The 25,315-nt window shown below is 58.0% G+C and overlaps 4 protein-coding genes across 8 annotated transcripts in view; 1 reads left to right on the top strand and 3 right to left on the bottom strand.

Moving 5' to 3' along the window:
* Positions 1 to 420: 420 nt before the first annotated feature.
* WDR31 (WD repeat domain 31) lies at positions 421 to 10,735 on the bottom strand. 4 transcript variants are annotated; one of them, XM_027687998.1, is made up of 11 exons: positions 10,646 to 10,735; positions 9,454 to 9,794; positions 8,316 to 8,435; positions 7,395 to 7,563; positions 6,906 to 6,980; positions 5,882 to 6,026; positions 5,698 to 5,798; positions 4,738 to 4,805; positions 4,198 to 4,324; positions 2,831 to 2,993; positions 426 to 1,228 (listed from the first exon to the last, which is right to left on the bottom strand). In XM_027687998.1, exons 3-11 carry the CDS (start codon positions 8,360 to 8,362, stop codon positions 1,068 to 1,070), a joined length of 1,056 nt encoding a protein of 351 aa, XP_027543799.1. In that variant the 5' UTR covers positions 8,363 to 8,435; positions 9,454 to 9,794; positions 10,646 to 10,735; the 3' UTR covers positions 426 to 1,067. The 4 variants fall into 4 exon arrangements, with proteins under 4 accessions (XP_027543801.1, XP_027543799.1, XP_027543798.1 ...); XM_027687997.1 differs by having other exon boundaries at positions 9,454 to 9,566; XM_027687999.1 differs by lacking the exon at positions 10,646 to 10,735 and having other exon boundaries at positions 9,454 to 9,566; positions 9,669 to 10,256.
* Positions 10,736 to 12,781: 2,046 nt separating this feature from the next.
* On the top strand, positions 12,782 to 20,328 carry BSPRY (B-box and SPRY domain containing). Its single transcript, XM_027687735.1, has 4 exons — positions 12,782 to 13,054; positions 14,447 to 14,472; positions 15,501 to 15,625; positions 19,659 to 20,328. The coding sequence occupies exons 1-4, from the start codon at positions 12,797 to 12,799 to the stop codon at positions 20,183 to 20,185; spliced, it is 936 nt and encodes a 311-aa protein (XP_027543536.1). The 5' UTR covers positions 12,782 to 12,796; the 3' UTR covers positions 20,186 to 20,328.
* Positions 20,329 to 21,186: 858 nt separating this feature from the next.
* Positions 21,187 to 22,736, bottom strand: HDHD3 (haloacid dehalogenase like hydrolase domain containing 3). The gene has a single exon (XM_027688023.1). It carries the CDS (start codon positions 22,484 to 22,486, stop codon positions 21,770 to 21,772), a length of 717 nt encoding a protein of 238 aa, XP_027543824.1. The 5' UTR covers positions 22,487 to 22,736; the 3' UTR covers positions 21,187 to 21,769.
* Positions 22,737 to 22,912: 176 nt separating this feature from the next.
* Positions 22,913 to 25,315, bottom strand: part of ALAD (aminolevulinate dehydratase) — an 8,838-nt gene continuing 6,435 nt past the window's right edge. The window contains exons 7-13 of one of the 2 annotated variants that reach the window (XM_027687986.1): positions 25,102 to 25,190; positions 24,877 to 24,932; positions 24,130 to 24,217; positions 23,524 to 23,610; positions 23,273 to 23,402; positions 23,113 to 23,194; positions 22,913 to 23,026 (exon numbers count right to left, since the gene is read on the bottom strand). In XM_027687986.1, the coding sequence (XP_027543787.1) occupies positions 23,118 to 23,194; positions 23,273 to 23,402; positions 23,524 to 23,610; positions 24,130 to 24,217; positions 24,877 to 24,932; positions 25,102 to 25,190 (527 nt within the window). In that variant the 3' untranslated portion in view covers positions 22,913 to 23,026; positions 23,113 to 23,117. Of the gene's footprint in view, positions 23,027 to 23,056; positions 23,195 to 23,272; positions 23,403 to 23,523; positions 23,611 to 24,129; positions 24,218 to 24,876; positions 24,933 to 25,101; positions 25,191 to 25,315 lie in introns of those variants that run through there. The other variant, XM_027687985.1, reaches the window with a different exon arrangement.

Genomic DNA, 25,315 nt, shown 5'->3' with positions numbered 1-25,315 from the left:
ACACGGGGTTTGTTCAGCCTGGAGAAGGGGAGGCTGAGGGGAGACCTCAGGGGTCTGCAGGTTTCTCATGAGGGGCAGCTCCAATCTCTGCACCCTGTGAGCAGTGACAGGACCCAGGGAATGGCTGGAGCTGTGCCAGGGCAGGCTCAGGTTGGATCTCAAGGAAAGGTTCTTCCCCCAGAGGCTGGTTGGGCACTGACCAGGCTCCCCAGGGCAGTGGGCACAGCACCAAGACTGCCAGAGCTCCAGGAGGGTTTGGACAAGGCTCTGAGGGACAGGGTGGGATTGTTGGGGTGTCTGTGCAGGGCCAGGAGCTGGACTGGATGATCCTGGTGGGTCCCTCCAGTTCAGGATATTCTGTGATTCTATAAAAACCTTCATGAGAAAAGAGAAGAGGATTCCTCTCCCTGTTTTCAGCTGGAGAGCAGCTGTCTGTGGTCCCTGGGAAGGTGAGCACAGTTCTGTTCCCAACACTCTCAGTGCAGTTGGAGATGGTGTGTTAAGGAAAAAACCAAACCCCAAACCCACTCCCAAGTTACTTTTCTTCAAGCAGAGTGTTGAGGGCTTTCTCCTCCCTTCCAAGCACCACAGTGGTGTGTGCCATGTGCCACGTGCCATGTGCCAGCTCTTGGTGCCTCCCAGGGAAAATACTATGGGACAAGAGGCCAGCAAGTAACACAGAAGAATATTTAATCACAGTCTCCTCTGGTCCAAGCCTGGACATCAGCTAAAGTGCTACAGTGTGTCCCCCTTGGCTCCTCACAGCTTTGCTCCCTCTGCCCCACCCTGTGCTGCAGGCAGGGTTTGCAAGGAAAACGCCTCGTGCATCCAGGGTTTGGCTTTTCTCCTGGACAGCTCCCCACAGACCACGCGGGAAGTCCCCCTGCCCTGCTGCTGGGACACAAGGGCCCTGTGCCCGCGGGCAGGGGGGGGCTCTGGGGGTTCCATCCCCTCGGGGGCCGGTCTGTGTGGGGGTCCCTGGCTCAGAACGCTGCCAGGGGCTGGTCTGTGTGGGGGTCCCTGGCTCAGAACGCTGCCAGGGGCTGGTCTGTGTTGGGGTCCCTGGCTCAGAACGCCCCCAGCTCCCGCAGGTCCGGCTGGGCGCCGCCGCCCACGCGCAGCACGTGGATTTTGGAGCTGGCGCTGGCACAGAGCAGGGTGGAGCTGTCACAGGCGGCCAGCGAGGCCAGCGGGCCAGAGCCCTCCAGGGACAGCGTGGCCAGGCAGGCTGGGGAGGGAACAGAGGGACACTGAGATGAAGCAGCACCACACCGACCTCCCACCTCCCAGCTCTGCCCTCCTGAGCTGCTCCCCTTGCTCTCCATCCAAAGGCACTGGGGAGATCGTCCCCGGGACAAAGGAGCTGGGCAAGAAAAGCAGCCTAAAAAGAGCCAGGGGGGATCAGAGCAGCAGCTTTGCCAGCCAAGAAAAACCAGCAGAGACATGAGGGAATCGCCTTCCAATTCATTGCCATTTGCTGGGGGGAGGAAGGATTTCTCTGGCTTTTCCAGTCCCTTGGCATTCCTCAGATGATTGGAAAAGGGTGGCTTTAGCAAGCAACTCAACTGCAGAGTTTGGCTTGGAGAGGATGTGCCCTCTGGAAGAGAGAGAGACCCTCCCCCCTGTACAGCCCCCAGGGGATCTGAGCATTGGTCTGGGCACTGACTGGCTGACAGGGATCCAGACTGGGGTCAGGCTCTGCCCCTTCCCTGCAGAGGAAGCAGGGCTGGATGGACAGACAGACCCCCCTGGGCAGAGCTGCAGGGCTTGCTTGGAGCCATTCCCAACACGCCTTTTTCTCCCAAATTTCTTCCACTCCAGAATATGTTTTCCTAAGGGCTGTGTTACACTCACACAGTTTTGATGAGCCTCCAAAAAGGGAAGAGAAATCAGACTGACAATATCCAGCACCACATCAGCCCTTCTGTGTGTTATTAAACCCCCCTGAGGCAGAGTTTGTGCAGACACACAGCCCCATGTTGAGTTGTCAACAGAGCTGCCCTTGGCACAGACCTACAAGCAGCTGCCTCGTGGTGACCTGCACCCTTCCAAGAGTCACCCAGCAGGGAAGGCAAGAGGATCAAAGCTGCACCTTGGCGTGCACAGGCACAAGGACACATGAACAGGGAAGTGAAACAGCAGGTCCCTCTCTGTGGGAGATCCTCAGGTTTCTATTTTCAACCCATCTTAAATAAGTGCACTTGGGGCTTAACCCCAGGGAGTGTCTAATGCTGGTGCCTTGGACTGCATTCCATGCAGGGCTCTCAACCTGAACAGCTTCCCAAGAGGTCTCTGCTGCTGCAGAAGGGTTACCAAGAGCCTGCTGCTATGGCAGGGCCTGGCAGGTAAACAGCCTTTGTGCAGCTCAGGGGAGGACTCAGCCCTCAGCACCAGCTTTAACCCCACAAGAGCCCTTCAAGGGGGCAACCAAAGTGAGGGCAGTGGCTGAGCAGCCCTCTGTCCTCCAGCACAACCATTCCTTACAACTCTTCAGTGGGATCTCTGAAATGCTCTGGGGTTCTTTTTTATTTTTATCATTTGTTCGTTGCTGAACTTGGATGTATCTTTAAAAGCTATCTCATAATTCTTCCTTTTAGTTTAGGAAGGACACTTGTCACCTCTGACATGCACCCAACCCACCTCCTCCTCTGCAGGGCAAGCAGAAGCCCCTGGGTTTGCTCTGGGGGATGTCTCCACCCTGCCCTGCAGCTGGAATGGAGTAAATTCCAGAGATTTCAGGCTTCATCCCGCCCATCACCACCGGGAGACAGACACAAGGAAGCAGTTTTGTTCTCCCAGAGCACCGAGGATGGGCAGGAGCCCCCCCTACCTGCCGTGTCCCGGTGCCAGACCTTCACTGTGCTGTCGCTGGAGGACGTGGCAACGCTGGGGGCGAGGGCTGGGCCCCGGGGGAGGAAAACACACGAGGTGGTGGTGTGGAAATGCCCCCTGTACTCACACACCCGGCCCCGGGTCTGCCGCAGGTCCCACAGCTGCAAGGGAACAGGAGAGCTTAGAGCCGGGTCTGACACTGTCAGGGCCAGCAGGGAGCCGATTTACACAGTTAGGAAGACAGGGTTGGGTAAGTTGCTCCTTGCCAATCCTCAATGTCCATTGCCTTTGTCCCTGCTCCTGCTCACAGTCCTGGGGAACGTCAAATCCCAAAGGATTTTCACCATCGATGACTATTTGAGCACTTGCCCACAGAGCCAAGGCTGTGCAGGCAGGTAACAAGGCTCCAGCCTGGTCCCATCCTCAGCCCTGCCCTCCCTGGGAGGGGATGGGATGGGATGGAGGGAGATGGGATGGGATGGGATGGGATGGGATGGGATGGGATGGGATGGGGGGAAATGGGATGGTCTTGTCCTCTTGATCCTCACACAGGACTGAGAATCTGCCAGTTCTAAGCTCAGTTCTGTCCAAGAGACACAGAACCCCAGCTCTGAACCCATGTGTGGCTAAATGCTCTAACCAGGTTTGGGGTCACTCAGACATTGGCACAGCCCTGTTTGTGTCGTGAGGCAGCCAAGGAAACTGCAAAATTGGTTCACACTGACTGGACCTCCCTAATCATTGAACACTGTGGGTTTTTCTCCTTTTCTTCAAGTGACTTTACCGTGTTCCTGCTTTCAAGGCTTTGTATTTTCAGAGGGGAAAATGTGGATCTGGGAAAGATTCCCCAGGGCACAGAGGAGAAAGGCAAACGTTGCTCAGCAGCACCACAGAATAATGAGCTATTGTGAAAGTTGAATCTCTGGTTTGGAAACACCTGGAGCACAGGGTCCCTTACAGGCTTTCTGCAAGAGCCTCATGCTCCTCGATGCCTTCTGTTGTTTTTTCCCTGTGTGTTTTACTGAAATAAAATCCCAGACTGGTTTGTGTTGGGAGGGACATTAAAAATCAACAAGTTCCATCCCCCTGCCATGGGCAGGGACACCTTCCCCTAGGCCAGGTTGCTCCAAGCCTAATCCAGCCAGGCCTTGAACACCTCCAGGGATGGGGAAAATCCCAGTGCTTTAATCAGGAACATATTCTCTGACATTCCCTGAGCAGAACCAGGAAGACACTAAGCTCTGGCGCTGGCTGGTGACACCAGCACAAATCCAGTGCAGTGGGAGCATTCAGGTCCCTGGAGCACTGCTGTGCTGCTCTCTGCTGTGGGCACTGGAGGGAGGAGCAGGGGCCCAGCACACTCACGGTGGCCTCTCCGCCCTGGCTGCTGCTGAGGCAGTACCGCCCGTCCTGGCTCACGTCACAGCACGTCTGGATGTGCTGCTTGGCTGGGAACGTGTGTGCCACCTGCAGCTCCCGGCTGTCCCAGATCCTGGGGGGAACAGGAGCGGGGAAGGGCACTCTGAGGCATCATCTCCACCACGGGCTTCCCTCCGTGCCCTCCCGCTCTGCCCTTCTGCCATCCCTCCTGGGGCAGCCCCCTCCTGCAATTATCCATCCTGGATCACTCTCCAGCCAGAGCAGCTGAGCTGAGCTTTCTGTTCCACAAACTCTCCTTTTCACCTGCAGTCACCACCCAGTGCTGCTCGCAGCCCCTGTGCCCCTGGCTGTCCTCCCCTGGCACTGTGCTCCAAGGCCCAGGTGAGCTGGAAAGTGGCTTCTGGCCACACCAGCAGCTGGTCATGACAATGACCAAAGAACAGCCCCTTGTGCACTGGCATCTTCCCTAAACCCCACCCGCCCCAGGCTGTCACTCCCTTCTCTGTGACCACACGTAGGACTTACCTGGTTGTTTTATCCTCCGAGGTCTGGATGACATAAGGCTCCCCAGGAACCCAGCACAGGTGTGTGACCTGTGGACAGGGAAGGATGAGCAGGAGCCACCTCTGTGCAGCCCAGGTTGTGTCTGCTGTGGATGCTCCCACCCTCTCCCTCCTCGTGCTGGGTTGGGAGCTGGAAACGTTGGATGAAGGTGTTTCCTGCTCCCTTCCTGGGCCCAGTCCCTGGGCGTGTTTCTGGCAGGGAGGTGCCAGCAGCTCACCAGGACACAGAGCCCTGGGAACAGGGATACCACGGGCACCAGGGGATGGTGTCCACACCAGCTCCACTGCTGGGCTGGTACAGGAGGGAATGCAGAGTGTGGGAGCTGGGGGGGCTCAGTCTGGAGAAAGAGTCTCAGTGGGGACCTTCTCACTCTCTGCAACTCCCTGACAGGAGGGGGGAGCCAGGGCGAGTCAGGCTCTGCTCCCAGGGAACAAGGGACAGGGTGAGAGGCAACAGCCTCAAGCTGTGCCAGGGGAGGTTTAGTTTGGATATTAGGGAAAATTTCTTCACTAAAAGGATGGTCAGGCACTGGCACAGCTGCCCAGGGCACTGGTGGAGTCCCCATCCCTGGAGGGATTTAAAAAATGTGTGGATGTGGCACTTGGGGACATGGGTTACGGGTGGCCTTGGCAGTGCTGGGGGAATGGTGGGACTCAATGATCTTAGGGGGCTTTTCCAACCTCAGTGATTCCATGATTCTGGGTGCTTCCTGACAGCTCAGAGTCAGAGCATTAATAAACTGCCACATATCTCTTGGTACCTTTGTGCTCCTGGACTTGTTGTCAAGGCAGCCTGGGCAGAGCCCGCAGGGCTCCCTTTGGCACCAAGCTCACAGCAAATTCCCTCTACACAGCCTCGTGTGAAAGAACCACGTAGGCAGCGAGGTGCCAAGATGGGATGGGAGGAAGCAGCAGCTCCTACCAGATTCCTGGAGATGGTGGCCCTGGCCAGACACTCCCCAGTCTCTGTGTCCCACTTGCACACGGTGTTGTCTCGTGAGCCCGTGCACAGCTGGGAGGCATCTGCAACCACAAGGGAACAGCAAACCCAAGTCAAGAAGCGTTGTCAGTCAATCCCTGGGGACTGGGGGTGTGCTGTCCCTCACCTGGGCTCACAGCCAGCCCAGTCACAACCAGCTCATGTCCTGGGAAGTGCTGGCTTGGCCCCGACGCCCCGTGAAGCTCCCACATCATCACTGTCTTGTCCCGGGATGCGCTGAAGACTCTGCTGGAGTCAAGGGCAGAGGTGACCTGCCAAGGACAAGAGGCAGAAGCTGGTTATCCTCCCAGCCAGCCCAGCTCTGCTCAGGGAGAACATGACATTTGCTGTCCTGTCACAGCCCAAAACACGCAGGAATGTGCCTGGGGAGAGCCTGACCTTCAAACTCTGTCCCACGTCCCCCCAGAGCCAGGGAGTGGGATGGTGGATGGGTGCTCTCTTGGTCTTACAAACCATTCATTTTATAGGAAAAGCTTCCTTACAAACCCAAATGAGCCCAGTGCTTGGCTGCCTTGAGCACTGGGGTGAATGAAGCCTCCTCTGTCCCTCCATATCCCAATCTAGGGGACCCCTGGGGGCTGTCCCTGGTCGAGGTGCACACACATACACACCCCTGGATGTCTGCTCTCTGAGGAGAGTGCTGGGCTTTGTCATCACAGTCCCAGAAGGGAAATTAAAGCCCTGCTGTTCCCAGGATTGGCTGGCTGTGGAATAACAAGTCCAGCAGAACGAGACCTGAAGAAAAGTGAACAGTGTCTCCAAATCAAAAACTTGATCCCATAATTCAACCTTAACCTTTGCTACACAGTCTCCTGGAGGGGAAGAAAAGCCCATGTCCACACCTCCTGCAGCCCTGTTTAGTCTGTTTAGTCTCCTTGATGCTTCCCTGGACAGCAAAGTATCATTTGGGACCCTGGGAAAGACTTAATGTGTTCTGATCAGGGAACCATGAATCGTTAAGGTTGGAAAAGACCTTTGAGGTCATCACGTCCAACTGTCCCCACTTGGATACCAGGGATACTCTGGTCCCTCTTTCTAGTGGAGCAAAGGGGGCCCTGTGTGATGCCAAACCAGGGCTCCATTATCCCTGGCTCCCCAGGAATGCTGACAGGAGACCCCGGAGCTCTCACCTTGGTGACCTCCCGCTCGTGGCCGACGAAGCGCCGCAGGGCAGCCCCGGATCTCCAGCTGCACACAGCCACACTCTGCAGGGACAGGGCAGGGTCAGCAGGGGCACAGGGCAGGGAGGCTTTCACACTGTGCACAGCCCACAGGGGAGGGAACAGGTTCCTCTGCTTTTGAGCTCCTGCAGCAGATACAGCTGTCTGTAGAGCCAGGGAACATAAGGGCCAGTGATTCCAAGCCTGGGTGAGACCACTTGATGTGATCTGAGCTCAGGGAAGGTTACAAAATTTGATTCCATGTGCTTCAGTGTGTGCCCTCACTCCAAGCTCATCTTTTCTTCCTAAATTCAGGGGCTGACAAAGTTGTTACTCTCCCAGGATGTTCACAGAACAGTTGAACACTTCAAGGAAATGTTCAAAGCTCATATTTAAACCTTATTTTCGAACCTGTTGACATGTTTTCCCTCCCGTGGGCCATGGCAGGGGGTGCCTCACCTTATCCCTGCCCCCTGACACACACAGGTCTGGTTTGAGAGCAGCCACGGAGGTGACGGCGTCGGTGTGAGCGGGGCTGTGCCGGGAGGTGCCCATGGATCCCGTCTGTCCCACGATGGATCCTGTCTGTCCCACGATGGATCCCGTCTGTCCCACGGAGCCATCAGCCCTGCAGCATGGACAGACAGGGTGGGAGCTGCAGGGCATGTGAGACAAGGCCAGGGTGCCATTCCTGTGACACCAGGTCTGGGAGATGGCACTGCTGACACCATCTGATGTGACAACACCTGCCTTAGACAGCCTGAGAGAGGCTGTGAGCAAACCAGGTGAGATGGAACAGACCTACCCCACCTCTAGAGCTGCCAAATATTGGTATGTTTGCTCACTCTGTGCTGGTGCAAAGAATAAAAGAGATTTTGACCTCACCAGCCCCCACTGTCACTCACATGGGTCAGGCTCAGCTGCTCTTTGCTGTGACACCTCCCTGGCCACACAGGGTGAGTGCCCCCCAGCTCTGTGCCCCCCTCTGTGCTCTCAGCTGCTCTCCAGGCAGAGATCCCCCCCCTTGCTGCCAGACACTGAATTATCTCACCTTGCCAACAAAAGCAATGACAGTCTCTGAAGAGACAGCGAAGCAGTTTGGATATTTGGGCCAAAGAGCCGCTCCTGGAGCTGTTCCCCTTCAGAGCTCTGCCTCAGCCATCACAGGGCACGGCCACTCCTGTGAGTGACCTTGGGACTTCAGCCCCCCAAAGAAGCTGAGCAGACTTTAGGAGTGAGAGTCAAAAGTGAAAACCCGACTCACACATTCAGTAATGAAACTGAAACCACGTGCTTGCTCTGTTCTCTGGTCATTTGTGTGCTCTGTTCACTCTCCCACCTGGTTTATTAACAAGACACGATCACCCAGCGTTGCTTTACCCGTATTTGGTGGTGTGGAAGCTGAGTTTACTCTGCAGTTTCCCCATAGCCCTCCAACGAGCAGGGCCCCCCCACGGGGTGTCACATCAGCACCTCAGGCACCTGCTGCAGGGACACGACCTGTGGGTGAGGGGACACAGCATCACCAGGGATCCAGAGGGGTTTCTGCCTCTTACATATACAGGGTAAGGTGCTGGTAACACATTATTTACATCCCAAGTTCATTTAGAATAACAGGAAAACCTCAGAGGAGGGGATATCAGGAGGTCCTGAGCCAAATCTTTGGCTTAGAGCAGAGCCAGCAGCAGGGTGAGGTTATTGGAACCTCATGCTGAGCTTAAAAACACCCAGGCCTGGTGAGGCCACACCAGAGAAGGAGCTGCTGCCTGTCATTCTTCTAGTGCTTTACCCTTTCCTCTTACTCCAGTATCTGGTCTTGACTTCCATATATCCAGGTGAGGAGCCTCTGGCACAGCAGGGCTCAGCATCTCTCCCTCATGTCCTCGCAGGTCACAGACTGAGCACAAACCAGTCTCAGTGACAGTGAATTGTCACAGACAATAACTGGCTGCTGCTTAGCTCAAGGCACACTAATTGGATTTGCCCTGCACTATGTGTATGTTGGCATTCCCATCTTCTGGGGCTGTAATACTTTGCTAATAAAATTCAGGAAAAAAAAACCCCACCTTTTCCAGCAATGAAAAAACCTGCTTGAAGGCTCTGCCCACAGAAACTGGAAAACCAAATCCTGGAAGCACTGAGCAAGAGGGGCTGGGTTTCCACAAAACAATTCCCTTTCTAATTTTACCCTGACAGCCCTTGTGATTAGCAATTAGTAATACCCAGTTAATCACCACCTGCTCTATCCATGAGTTTGCATGTCCCAAAGATGTGAGGAATGATCAATCTCACGGCTGAGGGGCCGTGACAATTTGGCAATTTACTCCTTTCAATCAGACCCTGATCATTTCAGTACACGAGGGACATGACTTTTCTTTGACAAGGGAGAAGTCTGGACATTGCTTCTTCTGCAAAACAAGATTCTAGGAAAAGCCAAGACATAAATTCTGATTTTTAATTACGATGTTCCTTGTTTCCCAGTTAGCTTCCCCACTCCTGTGGTTAATGCAGTCCCTACCTGCACATGAGCTCCGAGGGAGGACACAGAGAAGCTGCTGGTGGCCGCAGGAGGCTCCAGGGAAGGTGAGAGCTCTGTCCTGTGTCTCACTGGGCTCTCCTGCCTCTTCCCCACTGCAAGAAAGAGCATTTTCTGAGCCCTGAGTGAGAGCAGTTCTCAGGCAGGATGTTCATCCAAGGTTTTGCTATCTGCATCCCAACACGTTTATCATCCACCTGCTCCATCACAAAGCTCTAATAACAAAGGGATCCAGCAGCAACTGGACATGAAGTGTCACCTCCAGCAGACTGAGTTTCGTGCTAGAGGATCTCCTTATGCTCCCTTCTGCCTTAAATGTATCACTTGACAGAAATCAAACATACTTTTTACTAAATGCCTTTCAAAAAATAACCCACACTACTGCCTCCACCTGTCCAGGCTCTGCTGTGAAACCCTTACCGTGGATAGGGAATGACAACAGCCACAGCAGTGGGCACGGGGACCCCAGCAGAGCTCCCCCCACCCTTATCACCCCTCGAGGAGGGTGTTTGACCATCTTTGTGGAGGATGGGATGACACCCTGACCCCTAGAGCCGGGGGTGACCCTGTGACAGTGGTGCAGGTCCCTGTGGATGGGGTGGCCCCGTGGGGGTCAATGGGGACATCCTGAGTCTCTATGGATAGGGGTGGCCCTATGGGGCTCAATGGGGCCATCCTGGCTCCCTGTGATGGGGGTGGCCCTGTGGGGGTCAATAGGGACATCATGGGTCCCTGTGATGGGGGTGACCTGTGTGGGGTCAGTGGGGCATTCCAGCTCCCTATGGATGGGGGTGACGCCCTGGGCAGTCAGTGGGGTCATCCTGGCTCCCTGTGATGGGGGTGGCCCTGTGGGGTGTCAGTGGGGTCATCACACGTCCCCAGGGATGGGGGTGGCCCTGTGGGGGTCAATGGGGCCATCTTCACTCCTTGTGATGAGGGTGACCCCCTGGGCGGTCAGTGTGGACATTCCAGGTCCCTGTGATGAGGGTGGCCCTGTGGGGTGTCAATGGGGGCATCCCGGGTCCCTGTGCTGGGGCAGCCCCACAGATGCGATATTGGGGCAGCCTGGCAGGGGCAAGGCGGGCGCAGCCCCTGGGAAGGGTTTGGGAACAATCCGTGTCCCTGTGGCTGGGGCAGCCCCGCCGCCCAGCCCGGGACCCCTCCGCGCACTCACCGTGTCCGGAGCAGCCTCGTCCCGCCGTGTCCCTCGCAAAGCCGGTGCCGCCGTGTCCTTCCCGGTGCCGATCCCGCCGTGTCCCGCCCGGGGCGGGGCCGAGCCGAGCGCTGCCGGGCGGCGCCGCCGCCCCCGCGGCAGGTGCGGGCACAGCATGGCCCGGCGGGGCGGGCCGGAGCGGCTGCGGGTGAGCGGGGGGACTCGGCCCGACCTAACCCCGGCCCCAACCCCGACCCCAACCCCGACCCCGACCCTGACCCTGATCCCGGCCCCGATCCCGGCCCGGGGCTCGCCGGCGGCTGAGGGGAGCCCGGGGCCGGGCGGGGCGGGGAGAGGGGCCGCGTGTGGGACTGGGGAGTGCCGGCGGGGCGTGAGGGTTCCTGAGGGGGGAGTGGGAGTCCCTGGGAGGGTATGGGGGTCCCGGACGGGCTGTGGGTCCGTGAGGGAGTGGGGGGTCCCTGGGAGGTGTGTGGCCGCAGAGATCCCTGCAGGGGTGTGTGGGGATCCCGGGTGGGGTGTGGGGTCCTGGGGGGTGTGTGGGATCCTGGGGATCTCCGGGGGGGTCTGGGGGGTCCTGGACGAGATGTGGGTCCGTGGTGCAGTGTGGGGGTCCCTGGAGAGAGTGGGACCCTGGGGGTCCTTGGTGAGCCGTGGGAGTCCTAGGGGGGTTTTGGGGCCCTGGAGGGGTGTGGGGCTGCGGGGACCCCTGACCGAGTGTGGGGGACCCAGACGGGACTGGTGGGATGTGGGATGTGGAGGGGATGTGGGACCCTGGGAGTCCTTGGTGGGGTGTGGGTGCCTGGGGGTCCCAGACAAGGTATGGGGGTCCCTGGGGGTCCTTGGGCAGGTGTGGGACCCTGCGGGTCCTTGGCAGGGTGTGGGGGACCCTGGTGTGGTGTGAGGCCATGGGAGGGGTCTCCTGTGGGGAGGGGGAGGCTCTCTGTGGGGCTGTGTAGGGGGTCCCCTGTGGGGAGGGGGCTCACTTTGGGGCGGTGCAGGAGGACCCTGACAGCTGTGGGGCTGGGTGGGGTCAGGCTGGTGGGGGGCTTGGGGTGCTGTGGCCCTGTCCAGGCCCGTGTCCATCACCTGCTGTTCCGTGTCCCAGGACAAGCTCGTGGACCGGTGCGAGCGGCTCCAGCTGCAGAGTGCGGCCATCGTCCGGCACGTGGACGAAGTGCTGCCTGCCAAGGACCAGGCTGTGCTGGTGAGTCCCTGCCCCTCTCCCAGCACAGCTGGCCCCATGTGCTCTGTGCTCACCAGTCCCATTGGAGATGCCGAGCTCTGGGGGGCTCATCAGTGTGCAGGAGTTGTCCCCTCCTACCCCACAGCTGTGGAAGTGGAGTTCTAGGGTGTGCCTATGATTGCTGCCTCACCTGCCTAAAAAATGCACATGGACAGTATGTTTCTTGGTGTCAGTGTAGCAATCAAACATCCCACTAGGACCAGTGTCTTAGCAATTCCTGGTTTTATTTGTTCCTTCCTATCTCTGAGCATGAGGGCAAAGGACAGTTATAGAATCATAAAATCACAGAGTGGTTTGGGTTGGAAGGGCTTTAAAGACCATCTTGTTCCAACCCCCTGCCATGGGCAGGGACACCTTCCACTATCCCAGGTTGCTCCAAGCCCTGTCCAACCTTGCCTTGGACACTTCCAGGGATGGGGCAGCCACAGCTTCTCTGGGCAACCTGTGCCAGGGCCTCACCACCCTCACAGGGGAGAATTCCTTCCCAATATCCCATCTATCCCTGCCCTCTGGCAGTGGGAAGCCATTTCCCCTTGTCTTGTCCCTCCAGGCCCTTGTCCAAAACCCCTCTCCAGCTCTCCTGGGGCCTCTTTAGGCACTGGAAGGGGCTCTAAGGTTTTCCCAGAGCCAGGCTGAGCAGTCCCAGCTCTGTCAGGCTGTTCTCATGTGTCTCACCAATAGTGAATCCATGGAGATCTGCCGAGGGACAGGACTCTGGTCCTTCACAGGTTGTCACAGTTAGGCCAGGAGGCTGTAGGTGGGTTTGGGACTGGTTGTCCCATTTACCTGCGCTTGTATCGTGACAGTTGCTGTGGCCTGGGCTCAGTTAACAGAGTAATGTTGGTGGCTGAGCCCACAGGGAGCCGGCGGGAGCAGCTGGGGCTCTTGCTGGGGCTGCAGCCAGGCTGATGTTGCTGCTGTCCCTGCCCTGGCAGAACGCGGCCAACGCGGCGCGGGAGCTGGTGATCCAGAGGCTGCTCTTCGTGGGCAAGGCCTGCGAGAACGAGGAGCAGCGGCTGCTGGAGAGGGTGCACGCGGAGGAGGAGAGGGCACACCAGAGCATCCTGACCCAGCAGGTGCACTGGACAGAGGCTCTGCAGAAGCTGGGAGCCCTCCGGACCTACCTGGTGGACATGATCACCAACCTGGATGACCAGGGCCTGCTGGTGAGAACTGCTCCGTGTTCTGAGGGACGGGTCAGGCAGCCCAGGGGTCACCTGGACCTCTTACCGTGGGACTTAAATATGGTGTTCAGCAACTGCTGTGCTGACAGCAAGGAGGCAGAGCTGGGCAGGACCTACATCTGCGGGTCTAGCTCAGGGAACCTCCTTGACCTGGTCCTGACAAGCCCCCGTGGTTTCTCAGTGGTTCCCAGAGCATCTGCTCTTGCTTGCAGTGAGGTCCAGAACCCCCCACGCTCAGGTGTCCAAGCTCTTGGCTTGCAGCTGCCCTTAGGCCAGACAGCCAGGACAGCTGTGGGCTGAGAGCTGCTCTTACAGCAGTTCATTGTGCCACCAGTTTTCAACTGTTGTGTGTAGTTTGAATCAAAACTGCTTTGGGAGCACCTGCAACTCTTCTGGAAAGTCCCCCCTGTCATCTGGCACAGCTCTGTTTGGGATATTTGCTGTGCAGAGCAGCCTGTGCTTCCCCTCCCTCAGTTCCTTCTCTGGTTATTGAATTGTCTGGGTTTACCCAAGTGATTCCTCTCATTTTGGAAGGGAGCAGGATGGCCTACCACACCATCTCAGCCTCTGCTTCCCACATGGAAGTTTGTGAGAAAGAGGGCAGCAGCTCTGCTTGGAAAACAGACCCGACCCCATAGAGAGAGGGCAGATATTCCTTTGGTAGGAAAAGCAGTGTCTGTCCTGCCCCAGCACCTCTGCTGGGCTGTGGCTGCACCATGGAGAGCAGAGGCTGGAGGGCAGGACCCATCAGCTACCTGTGCCAGAGAACAGCCAGAGAACCTTTTGCCACATGGTGGAGGGGAATTAGGGACCATGTGTTCTCCACTTGGATGGTTGGTGTTGGTACTTGTGTCTATCAGGAATCAGCACGTGCCATGCCACAGGCCTGCAGCTCGGATTTGAGCAGGGATCAGATATTTTCCTACCACTTCACTGTATCTGGAGAATGCTTGTGACCAGCAGGAACAGAAACAAGTGGGACCAACCACCTGACTCTTGACTTAGTTCCTCTGCCACCACCCCCCTTGCTGAAAGCCCTGGGGTTGTTTGCTGGAAGCACAGGCTGTTCCTGCAGCATTCCCTAGTGGAGTGGGAGCAGAGGGAGGGCAGCAGACAGTGCCCCAACTGTAGAGGTGTATTTCCCTCAGCCATTCCCACTCATTTTCTGAGTTGGGGGTGGGAAGTGCTGCAGCTAAGGAAAATGGATGTTGGATGCTCTCCCTGCTCCCCAGGGTTGCTGTTGGGGTGAGGGGTGGTTTCTCTGGGTCAAGAAGGAGAACACTGCTCCTGGGTCCTGGGTTTGCTGTGCCCCAGCCTGTGTTTGGGATCTGTGGGCATTTCAGCTCTGGTGACTCCTTCTTTCCTTGTCCCCAGCGCGCAGAACGAGAGATCTTCGAGAGGTCAGTGCCTGGCTGCTCCTGCTCCTTTCCCTGACCCTACTACAGGCTCACCTGCCTCCCTGCAGCTCCTGTGCAGTGCCATGGCTCAGGCACCCGGGACACCTCTGTGCTGCCTCGTGCTGCTTCTGTTGGGGACAAGGACACAGCACAGAGATGCCACTCTGGTCCCTGCTCCGGAGCAGCCTGGCCCCTGGAGATGCTCCATGTGCAGTGCCAGATCAGCAGCCCTTGTTTACAGGAGAACTTCTCCAGCTCCTTAGAGCACTCCCGGGGGCTCACTGGGGGTTGGAGCAGGCCTGTCCCTGCTGTTGGCAGGAGGTGGGATGGTCCTGGTGGGAAGCTGGTGTGCTCCGTGCTGGGGTGGCTGGCACAGCGTCAGTGTCCCCATCAGCACCGTGGGTGACACTGGGCTGCCCTTCCCTGAAGAGGCACCTCAGGGGCTGGGTTTTCACAGCCTTTTGTCTCCGTGGCTCCTGTGGGGGTGCTGGCCCTGTGCTGCCCAGAGGGCTGGTGGGGTATTTGTGCCTGTAGAGAGCACAGAATGTGCCACAGCCTTTCCTCACAACCACGAGTTGCGTGGGTGCTGCAGGCCACAGGAACAGCAAACCGTCTGTGTCTTGCTGTGCTGGGTGAAACCCGGCTCCTGCCACACCCCCTGGGCTCCAACTGTTATAAAGAGGGAAATCTGAGTCTCTCACTGTTCATTGGGCTCCCTTTGTACCTTGATGGCCGCTCTCAGACACATTTATTTACCCTGTGTCTGCTGAGTGAGGAGCTGTTGATTCAGGCTGCTGGGATGTGTTTTACAACACTGCAGTCCTTTCACAAGGGACTGTAAGCGAAGCCAACCGAAAGTATCACTTAAAGTATCACTTAGGGCGAGAATTGGCTCAGAAACCCCCTCCGGGGTCACTCTGCAGCCAGAGCTCCTCTTTAACCTCTGCCATACCTCCTAAGTGATCTTTATAAACACCTCCCAGCACAACAAATCTTTGTATTTCGAAATTACTCTTGTTTTCCTTTGCTAGGACAGAGGTGGCGGAGGGAATCTTGGAGCCACAGGAGTCCCTGAAGTTAAACTTTAATCAGACGTGTGTTCAGAGTCCACTCCTGCACCGACTGTGGGCCTCTGCTGTGCTCTGCTGCCTCACAGGTCAGTGTCACACGAGCTCTGGGGATTCCTGCACCCTCATTCATGTTGTGTCCAAAGGAACACCCTCATGTTGTGTCAAAACCTCCTGGTGCCCTGTCCTGCCCCTCTGCTCTCCCAGCCCCTGCTTGTTTCCTGGAACCCCCCAGCCAGGGGAGCAGCAGCAGCAGCAGCTGTGGGAGGTTTGGGGGGTGCAATGGGGGCTCCAAGCAGGTTGTGGCTCAGAGCAGAACCGGAGTTTGAAAAGACACTTTGTTTTATCAGCTTTGTGGCTTAAGCCCACGTGGTTTCTTTTGCTGTTTCCTGGGTGGCTTGGTGACAGCAGTGAAGCTGACTCTGCTGGGGAATCTCTGTCACAGAAATCCCTCTTCACCACGTTCAGCACTGGGTTGCTGGGCATTTTAAAAGAGGGTGAGTTCACCTGTGGGGTGTCTGTGAGATGCTCTGAGCAGCAGAGTGAGCAGTGAGGAGATGCAGCAGCTTTCTGCTCACAGGCTGAGATTGTGGCTGTGCACGAGCTGGTGGGTTTTAGGGGTGTTTGTGCTCTGGCTCAGCTCTTTCTGTACAGCTGGGGCTGCACTGGAGGTGTTTGCCAGGCCAGTGACAGGCTCTGGGTACGGGTTTAGCAGGTTGGTGTTGAGCAGGGAGAGACAGTTTTCTCCTGGCTGTGATGTGCTTGGGTGGCTGGTTGTGAAATATTTGGTTTTACTCTGACTTTCAGGCCATCACTAGAGCATTTCAAACTTGAGTTTTGTTTCTCAGAGGTGGCAACGTCCTTTGCAGGTTGCTTCATGAACAATCCCTGGGGTGATTTTCCCAAAGTTTTTGTATTAACTTTGCTGATGAGCTGTTTCAGTTTTTCCCTATTTCCAGGCCCCTTTCCAAGGTCTGTGCTTTGGCCTTTTCTTGATCCTGTAGTTTTGACTTCTGCTTGAAAATCTGTGCTACCAAGCACCACATCATCTGTTTCTTCTACTGCAAACTCTGATGTCATTCTCCCTTTGTGATTCATTTTCCTCTTTTGAGTCTTTGGATGCTGGCAGTTATGGAAGGTGTCCCTGCCCATGGCAGGGGGTTGGGTGATCTTTAAGGTCCCTTCCAACCCAACCCAGTGTGGGATTCTGTGCCAGCTCCTGCAGTTGTGCATTGACAGTGTCACACAGAATCACTGAGGTTGCAAAAGCCCCCCAAGACCATTGAGTCCAACCTTTGATCAGTCCCCACCTTGTCCTCCAGCCCAGAGCACTGAGTGTCACATCCAGTTGTTCCTTGGACACCTCAATGAAGGGGATTCCACCACCTCCCTGGGCAGCCCCTTGCAATGCCTGACCACTCTTTCCATGAAGAAATCCTTCCAGAAAGAATCAGTTGAGTGGGTTCTTGGCTGATGTTCTGAACCATAAAGTCAAGGAAGAAACTTTTCCCTAATTCTCTTTGTTGTGACATATTTTTTAAAGGATTCCTCTCCCAATACCATCCTTGTAAACATGTAATGGCTCTAAGGCATTCAGTGCTTGTAGTGGGTGTGTTGGTGCACTTATGACACAGGAATTTCACTCTGTTTGGGTTTCTTTTTGAGTGTGTGTTTACATTTAACGTGTCATTATTGCATGCTGAGGATTCCTGTTGTATCCTTGTGGATCTCCTCAGTCCACAGTCCACCCAGGACCAAACCTTAGAGATTTAATATTAACTGCAGTGGTCTGAGCTTGTTAAGACACAGTAATGTTATGTGTCACTTTGTGATCCCTTCTCCCAAAGGTAGTTGAACAGTTGGCTGTCTTGTTTATTTGCTTGAAAACACAAAATTCCCAGCCTTGACAGCTTGCTCCAAACCTCTCAAAAACTTGGAAAGCAGCAGGAAGAAGAGCCTCCATTTCCCTCTCAGAAATAAACACGATTCCTTCGATGTCTTCACTTGGCATCCAGGCCTCTGTATCACTTACATGTGAGGTTGGCAGCTTCTTCCTTACACCAAGAGATGATGTAAATCTCCTGGCACAGTTCTGGGAGGAATCTGGGTTCATGGGAACTTGGATTTTTAAAAGCAGTCAGATGTGCTGCAGCCAACGTGTGTGTGCTTACCAGAGCTGTTAACCATGTTAACCTGGCATCCCTCATCTCCCAAGGCCACCCTGATGGGTACAGGACACAGAGAAAATAGATTTGGGGGTGAGATGAATTCCTGATTTAATCATTAATCAGAATATATGGGAGAATCTGAAGGGCAGATTTAATCATGACAAAACACCTGTGTGTGTGGGAAAATGTGCTGATCTGAATTACTCTGCTGTCACCCTGCCAGTGCTCCCCCTCCCTCAGATGCTCCCCTGGAATTCCAGCACTGTGGGTGTCTCTGGGGTGGTGTTTCCCTGTGTGGATGATCCCTGTCCTGGAGCACTGGAATGCAGCCCTAGGTTAGATGTGTGCTGCACAATACGAGGTTTAGTGCCCTCCTTCTGTCAGAGGAAGATAAATTCTGGTACTGCTCCCTTTTCTATGAATTCAGAGCAGCTTTTGGCTTCCTGGAAAGCCACCCTGCACACGGGCAGCGTGGGCAGCCACGGCCACGGAGCTGTGGAGGGCACGGCTGGGGTTTGGCTGCTGCTCGGGGAAATAACTCAAGGGGAGGAGGCTGGCAGCTCCAGCTGCAGGGGATGTGGCTTCAGCTCCTTCTTGGGCTCTCTCTTGCCTGCAATAGCTCCCACCTAACACTGAAGTGTGTGTGGCATTTCCCTCCAAAGGGATAATTCAGCCTCGGTGCATCTGCCAGGGAGCACCTGGGGAGGTGCAGCCCGAGCTGCTGCTGGGTCTGCTCCCTGTCAGAGGGATGTGACCTGGGCCCTGGAGCAGGTTTGGCTCTGGGATGACCCTGCTCAGGGTGCAGTGTGATGGTTTGGTTCCTTAGGGCCTCATCCTGCCGTGTGCTGGGCGCTGAGCAGAGGGTGGTTGGGCATTCCAGGGTAGAGCTGGTGGCAGGGCTGGGACAGCCACTGACTCCCCTGCTCCAGCCTTGCTTCCCTGGCAGTTTAAGACCTAAAATGAATGAAGTGAGAGTGGAGGAAGGCAGGGCAAAGAGGGGCATCCACTGGCAGGAACTGGGAGCAGGTGAGTCAGCTGGACATCAGCCTCATCTCTGCTTCACAAATTTAGGGATCGAGGGACCCGCTCGTGCAGTTACTCAGCACTCACAGGGTCTGCAGACCCACTGAGGGGTCTCGGGGAGGGCTCTGCAGCCAGGGCAGGGCACTGTGATCTTAGAGGTCTTTCCCAAAATTAGTGATCCTATGATTCTGTGCTCCTGAAATGGTGCAGACCCCCATGGGGTGCAGGGTCCTCCAGCCAGCCTGGCTCACCCCGGGCTGGGTTTGTGCAGCTGGGCAGCCCCGACTTCCCAGCAGAACCAGACTGAGCCAGGGCTGTGCTCATCTCTAAGCCTGGTGCCACCTCCCCCCACTGCTCCCAGCCCCTCAGGGTGGGTTGATTAACAACTGGGGCTTTGTAGCAGGAGAGAGATTGCCCTGCCCAACCCTCTCCATCCCTCCCCATTCCTGTTTTACTGGCTTTGCAGGTTTCTGCTCACAGCCCTGTCCTTGCCAGGCTCTTGGCTCACCCTTGCTGGGGGAGGAGCAGCCAGGCCCTGCTCACCCACCATGGGGGTGGGAAGGGACAGGAACTGAGGTTTGGGTCTCTCCCAAAAGCAAGGTGAGTTGAACCTACTGAGTTCTGTTTTGTGGGAAGTCAGGCCAGGGGCAGAGTAAAGATGAGCAGCATCTTTGACTCTCCAGGGCTTTGTGCAAGGGTGTAGAGGTGCGTGGGGAGTCTGGGCTTAGGTGAGTCTCTGCCTTGTTCTGGCCCTGGCTGAGAGAAGGAGCTGTGGGAATGGCTGTGCTGGCACCCCTGGGAGCAGATGTGTCCCCAGCAGTGATGTGTGAGGAGAGGGTGGTTGTGGTTCTGTTTCTGATGGCCATAACTGCTTCATGTGGTTCAGGTGAGGGCTACCAACTCTGTGCTCTCAGTGTGGCTTCTCTTTCAGGCTCACAGGAGATTCACATCGATGAGAGAACCCTCAGCCCCCACCTCAGCCTGTCGGAGGACAAGAGAACGCTGACCTTCAGTCCCAAGAAAGCCAAGGTGGACTTGGACTGCCCGGAGCGGTTTGACCACTGGCCCAACGCCTTGGCCACTGCAGCTTTCCACTCCGGGCTGTGTGCCTGGAAGGTGGGCGTGGAGCAGAGCTGTGCCTACAAGCTGGGGGTTTGCTACAGCTCCGTGCCCAGGAAGGGCTCTGCCAACGAGGGCCGCCTGGGATTCAACGCCGCCTCCTGGGTGTTCTCGCGCTACGACCGGGAGTTCCGGTTCCTGCACGCGGGGCAGCCCCAGCCCGTGGAGCTCATCAAGGCCCCGGCCCAGATCGGGGTGCTGGTTGACTTTGCGGGGGGAGAGGTGCTTTTCTACGACCCCGACTCCTGCACCATCCTCTTCTCCCACAGGGAGACCTTCACGGAGCCCGTCTACCCCGTGTTTGCCGTGGCGCACCAGAGCATCTCACTGGTCCAGTGAGCAGGGCCTGAGTGTGACTGTGTGTGCCCTGCACTGTGCCCTGGGGGGAAAGGAGCCCAGGCAGGGCTGTGGGCTGTGTACAGTGTTCAGACAACACCTGCCTTCACACTACAGCTGTTCTTCATGTGTTTTACAGCAGCTCTCCTGTCCTGTGTCTGCCGTGCTGGGGCGAGGGGTCAGGGAATGTCTGGCTGGGCCAACTGCTCTTAGGTGGATTGTTTAATTTCTGCCTGACCAAGGGCAGCTTTCCAGCCTGGTGGGAGGCTGTGAAAAATGGGACAAATAGTAAGAGGTGTGTATGGAGAGATGGCAGGGAGGAGGCACGTGGAAAGGGAAATAACAGCTCTACAACTCCCTGACAGGAGGGTGGAGCCAGGTGGGGCTTGGTCTGTTCTCCCAAGTAACAAGTGACAGGACGAGGAAACAGCATCAAGTCACTCTGGGAGGGTTCAGGTTGGGTATTGGGGAAAGTTTCTTCACTGAAAGGGTGGTCAGGCATTGGCATAGCTGCCCAGGACAGTGGTGGAGTCACCAGCCCTGGAGGGGCTTGAAAGGCGTGTGGATGTGGCACTTGGGGACATGGGTGAGTGGTGGCCTGGGTAGTGCTGGAGGAATGGTTGGACTTGATCCTAAAGGTCTTTTCCAACCTAAATGATTTTGTGATTCTCTGATTGGGACCCAGCTGGACACACACTTTTGGGAGGAGCTGCCCCATTGCAGAGCAGGACAGTGCAGGGAGTTGTCCCCTGCTGGGCCAGGGGCACCCCTGAGGGGCTGTGGCTGCTGTCCAAGCAGGGGAGCAAGCAAGGAGCAGCAGAAAGAAACCAAACCTGAGCGTCACCAAAGGGAGTGGGGGTTGAGGTTAACATGGTGCAAACACAGGGAGCTGATGGAAGGCAGGGAGGAAGGAGAGGTGTTGGCCTGGAGTTGAGCCAGGGAGCAGGGCAAGGGGTTTAAAATGGTCATTTTATTTCTCACTGCCCAAATCAGTGAAGTTTGTTAATTGTCAGTTGGTTAAGTGAAGTTGCCCAACTCCAGATTGTTCAGTCTACAGAGGGAGACCTGCAGCCACCTCCAGGCCACTCCTGTTGGGAAGAGGGGGATGCAAGGCTGGGGTACACTGAGGTGTGCAGGGCCTGTGCAGGAGTGTCCTGAGTGCTCTGTTTGGGCAGACCTTCCCTGGGATGGGCAGCCTGAGTGTTCTCTTTGAGACCTTCCCTGGGACTGAACCAGCACTTGCACTGGGGGATTCTTGATCCTCTCCCCAGGGTGACTGAGAAGGGATAAACCTCAATGTCTGCCTCCATCTCACCTGCCAGATTGAACCTCTGGAGCGTGACCCATTCCCAGCCCCGTTGGGGGAAGACAACATTGCTGACACCCCCCCCTTCTGGAGTGTTTTTAGAGCCGTGAAACAAAGCAGCAGCACCACTGGCTGTCAGATATGTTTTATTGCAGGAACACCCCTCCTGCTCCCTGTGCTTCATCCGCTCGCTGCTGTTTCCTGCCCCCCTGGCAGCAGGGAATCCCACATCAGGACCAGTTCAGCACCCGGCAGCAGCGCTGGGCTCCTCCAAACCGCAGCTACCCCTTCTCGATCCGGGCCAGGAGGTGGCTGAGGGTGGGCAGGACGTGCTCGGGGGGCACCTCAGGCTCCGGGCCCTGCCCGGCCGTGCGGAGCAGGAAGCTGTGCATGCCCACGGCCCGGGCTGCCCGGTAATCCCGGGTGTAATCATCCCCAACGTGAGCCGCCTGCTCCGGGGGGACGCCCCCGAGCCGCAGGGCCTCCTCGAAGATCCTCCGGTCAGGCTTGGCGACCCCCGCGGCCTCGGAGGTGAGCACGAACTCGAAGTGGTGCCGCAGGTTGCACTGCGAGAGGATGTTTTCCAGCCGGTTGTCGAAGTTGGACACGATGCCCATGTGGAAGCCGCGCTGGCGGCACCAGCTCAGGGTCTCCTCGGCCCCCGGCAGCAGCTCCCAGTTGTGGGAGCTGCAGTAGTCGCGATAGAGCTTCTCCGCCAGCGCCGTCAGGGCTGCGCCGTCCTGCGCCCCCGAGAGCACGAAGGCCTGTTTGACCACATCCACCCACCACTGCCGGGAGCTGAGCCCCTGCCCCCGGCCGTAGTTGGGGAAGCGGCGGCTCTGGGCCCCGTAGGCCTCCCGGAACGCCCGTCCCAGAGCCTCCGGCTGCACCTGCAGCCCCTGCGCCCGCGCCTCGGCCGCGTAGCTCTGCCCCACGGGCCGCCGCAGCCGCAGCAGAGTGTCCTTCACATCCCAGGTCAGCAGGCGCAGCCTGAGCATGGCCTCGGGTACAAGGGCAAAGGCAGCCAAGGACACAGAGCCAGGCGCTCCGAGAGCGAGTCAGTGCCAGTCACATCGGAGGGGTGTGGGCACCCCGGCCCTCCGTCCGCCTCAGTCCCGGGGTCAGTGTCCCTCGTGGGGGGCTCAGGGCCCCGCTGGGGTCCGCACGGACACACGGCAGGGAGGGAAAACGCCCTGCTGCGAGCGCCAGGGGCGAAGTCCGCCAGGCCGGGCAGCGACACTCCCCCCGCGGGCGCTGCAGCCGGGGCGGGCGGGGGCACCGGGGCTGGACCGGGCTGGGGGGACGGGGCACAGCCGGCACCACACCGGGGTGTGCAGGTGGGTGTGCGGGGCACGCGGGGCTGGGCCCGGGGAGGGTGCACGGGGTGTCCCCGTGGAGGGAGATGCGGTACCGGTGTCCCCCGGGGGGTGCGGAGCGGGCCCGGGGCTCACCGGGCTCCAGTGGCTGGGAGTACTCGCGGTGCCGGGGCCCACCTGCACCGCCCCCCGGAAATCCCGCCCATCCCGGCACTCCCGCCCATCCTGGAAATCCCGCCCATCCCGACACTCCCGCCCATCCCCGAATTCCCGCCCATCCCGGCAGTCCCGCCCCGCGGCCGCAGCCCCGCGCTCAGGCCCGTCCCGCCGCCTCCTCCCGCAGCCAGCGCAGCAGCTGCGGCGCGAAGTAGGTGATGATGATGTCGGCACCTGCGGAGAGACGAGAGGCTGCAGCCGGCCCGGGGACACGCGGGGGACGCGCGGGGGGCACGGGGGGCGCAGCCTCACCTGCCCTCCTGAAGGCCGTCATCGCCTCCCGCACCGCCGCCTCCAGCCCGAAGGCTCCCGCCTGCGCCCCGTGCCACAGCATAGCGAACTCCCCCGAGACGTGGTACACGGCCAGCGGGTGCGTGGGGTGCTGCGGGGACACGGTCAGCCCTGCGCGCGCCGTGCCCTCCCCGCACAGTCCCGCACATCACACGCACAGCCACACCCCCCCCGTCCCTCCCCAGTGCCCTCCCTGCCCAGCAGGAGCTCACCCGAGCCTTGACATCCCGCACGAGGTCCAGGTAGGGCATCCCCGGCTTCACCATCAGCATGTCCGCTCCCTCCCGCACGTCCCGGTCCTGCCACGGGAACACGGCACACGGGGGACAAGGACAGAGTTCTCAGCGAGGCCCGGGTTGGTTTTCCAGGACAGTTTGCTGAGCCCCTCCCGGCCACAGGAGCCCAACTGTGGGCTGACACTCCCCTGCCACACACAGTGCCTGGGCAACGCTGGTGGCTGCGTGTCCCTGGATCTGATGTCCCAGTACAGGGGCACCAACTCCACAGCTCCCACTGCCCAGTCCTCGAGCACACACTGGGACCAGCTCTGGCAGGCTGATGGACCTCATGTTTTGTTTATCTCATGGAAAGGGAAGACCCTTGACCCTTTTGGCTGGTTTGCCTCCCACCCCCTTTTGACTCTTTTGCTCTCCCCAAGCCCTGGGGTGATCACCCGGGCCCCACTGAGGGTGCCCAGCCCCACATCCGTAACCCCATGTGCCCCATTGAGGGTGTCCAGCCCCACAGCCATAGCCCCACGTGCCCCACTGAGGGTGTCCAGCCCCACAGCCATAACCCCACGTGCCCCCCGCACTCACCACGGCGCGCTGGGCCAGGCCGCGGGCGCCGGGGGGCAGCTGGTAACACCTCCTGTCACCGAAGGCGGGTTTGGAGAGCGCGGCGTCCCTGGAGAGGGGCAGGGCAGGGGGCAGGGGGTGAGGACCCCTGTGCCTCCCACCTCGTACAGCTTCAGGAACGGGAGGCCAGACGAGGTCAAGTGTCTGAGCCACTGAGTCAGGAAAATGGGGCACTCCCGAGCCACCTCAGCACCCCAGGATGGCTCTGGGAGGTCCTACAGGCCCTGGCTGGCCCTGAGAGCTGTTTCAACAGCCACTGCCCTCCCCATGCCCAGAGTCTGGGTAAAATCATGTCAGACTCTTTTCCAAGGCAGGTTCCTCAGGGATACCCTGCCAGGGTCAGGCTGTTCTTGGGACAAGGTCCAACAGCTGACTAAGCTGAAGTTTGTCCCTGAAGCCACCCTTTGGGACAACACTGGCTCCTGTGACTCCCTCCCTGTTCCTGGACATTGCAGGCAGCTCCCTCTCTGCCTGCCTTGCCAGCAGCACTGAGGAGGAGCAGGTGAGGAGGTAAAGGATGGAAGATCACCTGGGCAAGGTATAATCGTCTCCTTTTTGCACGGAGGAGTAGGAGGAAGGTGCTGCAAAGTGACCAGTGTGGCCCCACCTGCAGCTCTGGTTGAGCCCCCTTCCCAAATAACTATCTGGGAACACACTCCCAGCCATCCTGGCACTGGCTGGGCACACCTGGCTGAGGGACAGACCCACCTGAAGGGTCCATAGAAGCAGGAAGCAAACTTGGCACTGTAGCTCATCACGGAGACCTGCGGAGCAGAGCGGGGCCGTGAGGGCTGGGAGCTTGGAGCCACAGCCACAGAGATTCCCTCCCGTGGCTGTTTTATCCTCCCCCTCCCAGAGGCACCTGCTGTTCCCACGGACATTCCTGTAGTGGCTGTGGCTCCTGCCCCTGGCACACACAGGTGCCCAGCTCACCTTGTTGCCCAGGTCGTTGGAGATCAGCGCCTGCTTTATGGCCCCGATGCGCCCGTCCATCATGTCTGAGGGGGCCACGATGTGGCAGCCTGCAGGGAAGGACAGGGATGCAGGAAGGACAGGGATGCACGAAGGACAGGGATGCAGCGAAGGACAGGGATGCAGGAAGGACAGGGATGCAGGAAGGACAGGGATGCAGGAAGGACAGGGATGC

This window comes from Neopelma chrysocephalum, unplaced genomic scaffold (genome assembly GCF_003984885.1).
Source record: "Neopelma chrysocephalum unplaced genomic scaffold, ASM398488v2 Primary Assembly neopelma1_74, whole genome shotgun sequence".
In the NCBI taxonomy this organism is placed as follows: domain Eukaryota; kingdom Metazoa; phylum Chordata; class Aves; order Passeriformes; family Pipridae; genus Neopelma; species Neopelma chrysocephalum.
The sequence above is the reverse complement of the archived record's forward strand: the minus strand, read 5'-3'. Positions and strand labels throughout refer to the sequence as shown.

Bases quoted from the DNA above. Each gene is read 5' to 3' on its own strand.
- BSPRY (XM_027687735.1), top strand. From the start codon at position 12,797: ATGTTGCTGCTGTCCCTGCCCTGGCAGAACGCGGCCAACGCGGCGCGG. The intron at 14,473-15,500 runs GTCAGTGCCTGG...TTCCTTTGCTAG, and splicing joins GAACGAGAGATCTTCGAGAG to GACAGAGGTGGCGGAGGGAA. The intron at 15,626-19,658 runs GTCAGTGTCACA...CTTCTCTTTCAG, and splicing joins TGTGCTCTGCTGCCTCACAG to GCTCACAGGAGATTCACATC.
- WDR31 (XM_027687998.1), bottom strand. From the start codon at position 8,362: ATGGGGAAACTGCAGAGTAAACTCAGCTTCCACACCACCAAATACGG. The intron at 2,994-4,197 runs GTGAGTGTGCTG...GTTCCCTTGCAG, and splicing joins GCCAGGGCGGAGAGGCCACC to CTGTGGGACCTGCGGCAGAC. The intron at 1,229-2,830 runs GTAGGGGGGGCT...TTCCCTCCCCAG, and splicing joins CTGGCACCGGGACACGGCAG to CCTGCCTGGCCACGCTGTCC.
- HDHD3 (XM_027688023.1), bottom strand. From the start codon at position 22,486: ATGCTCAGGCTGCGCCTGCTGACCTGGGATGTGAAGGACACTCTGCTG.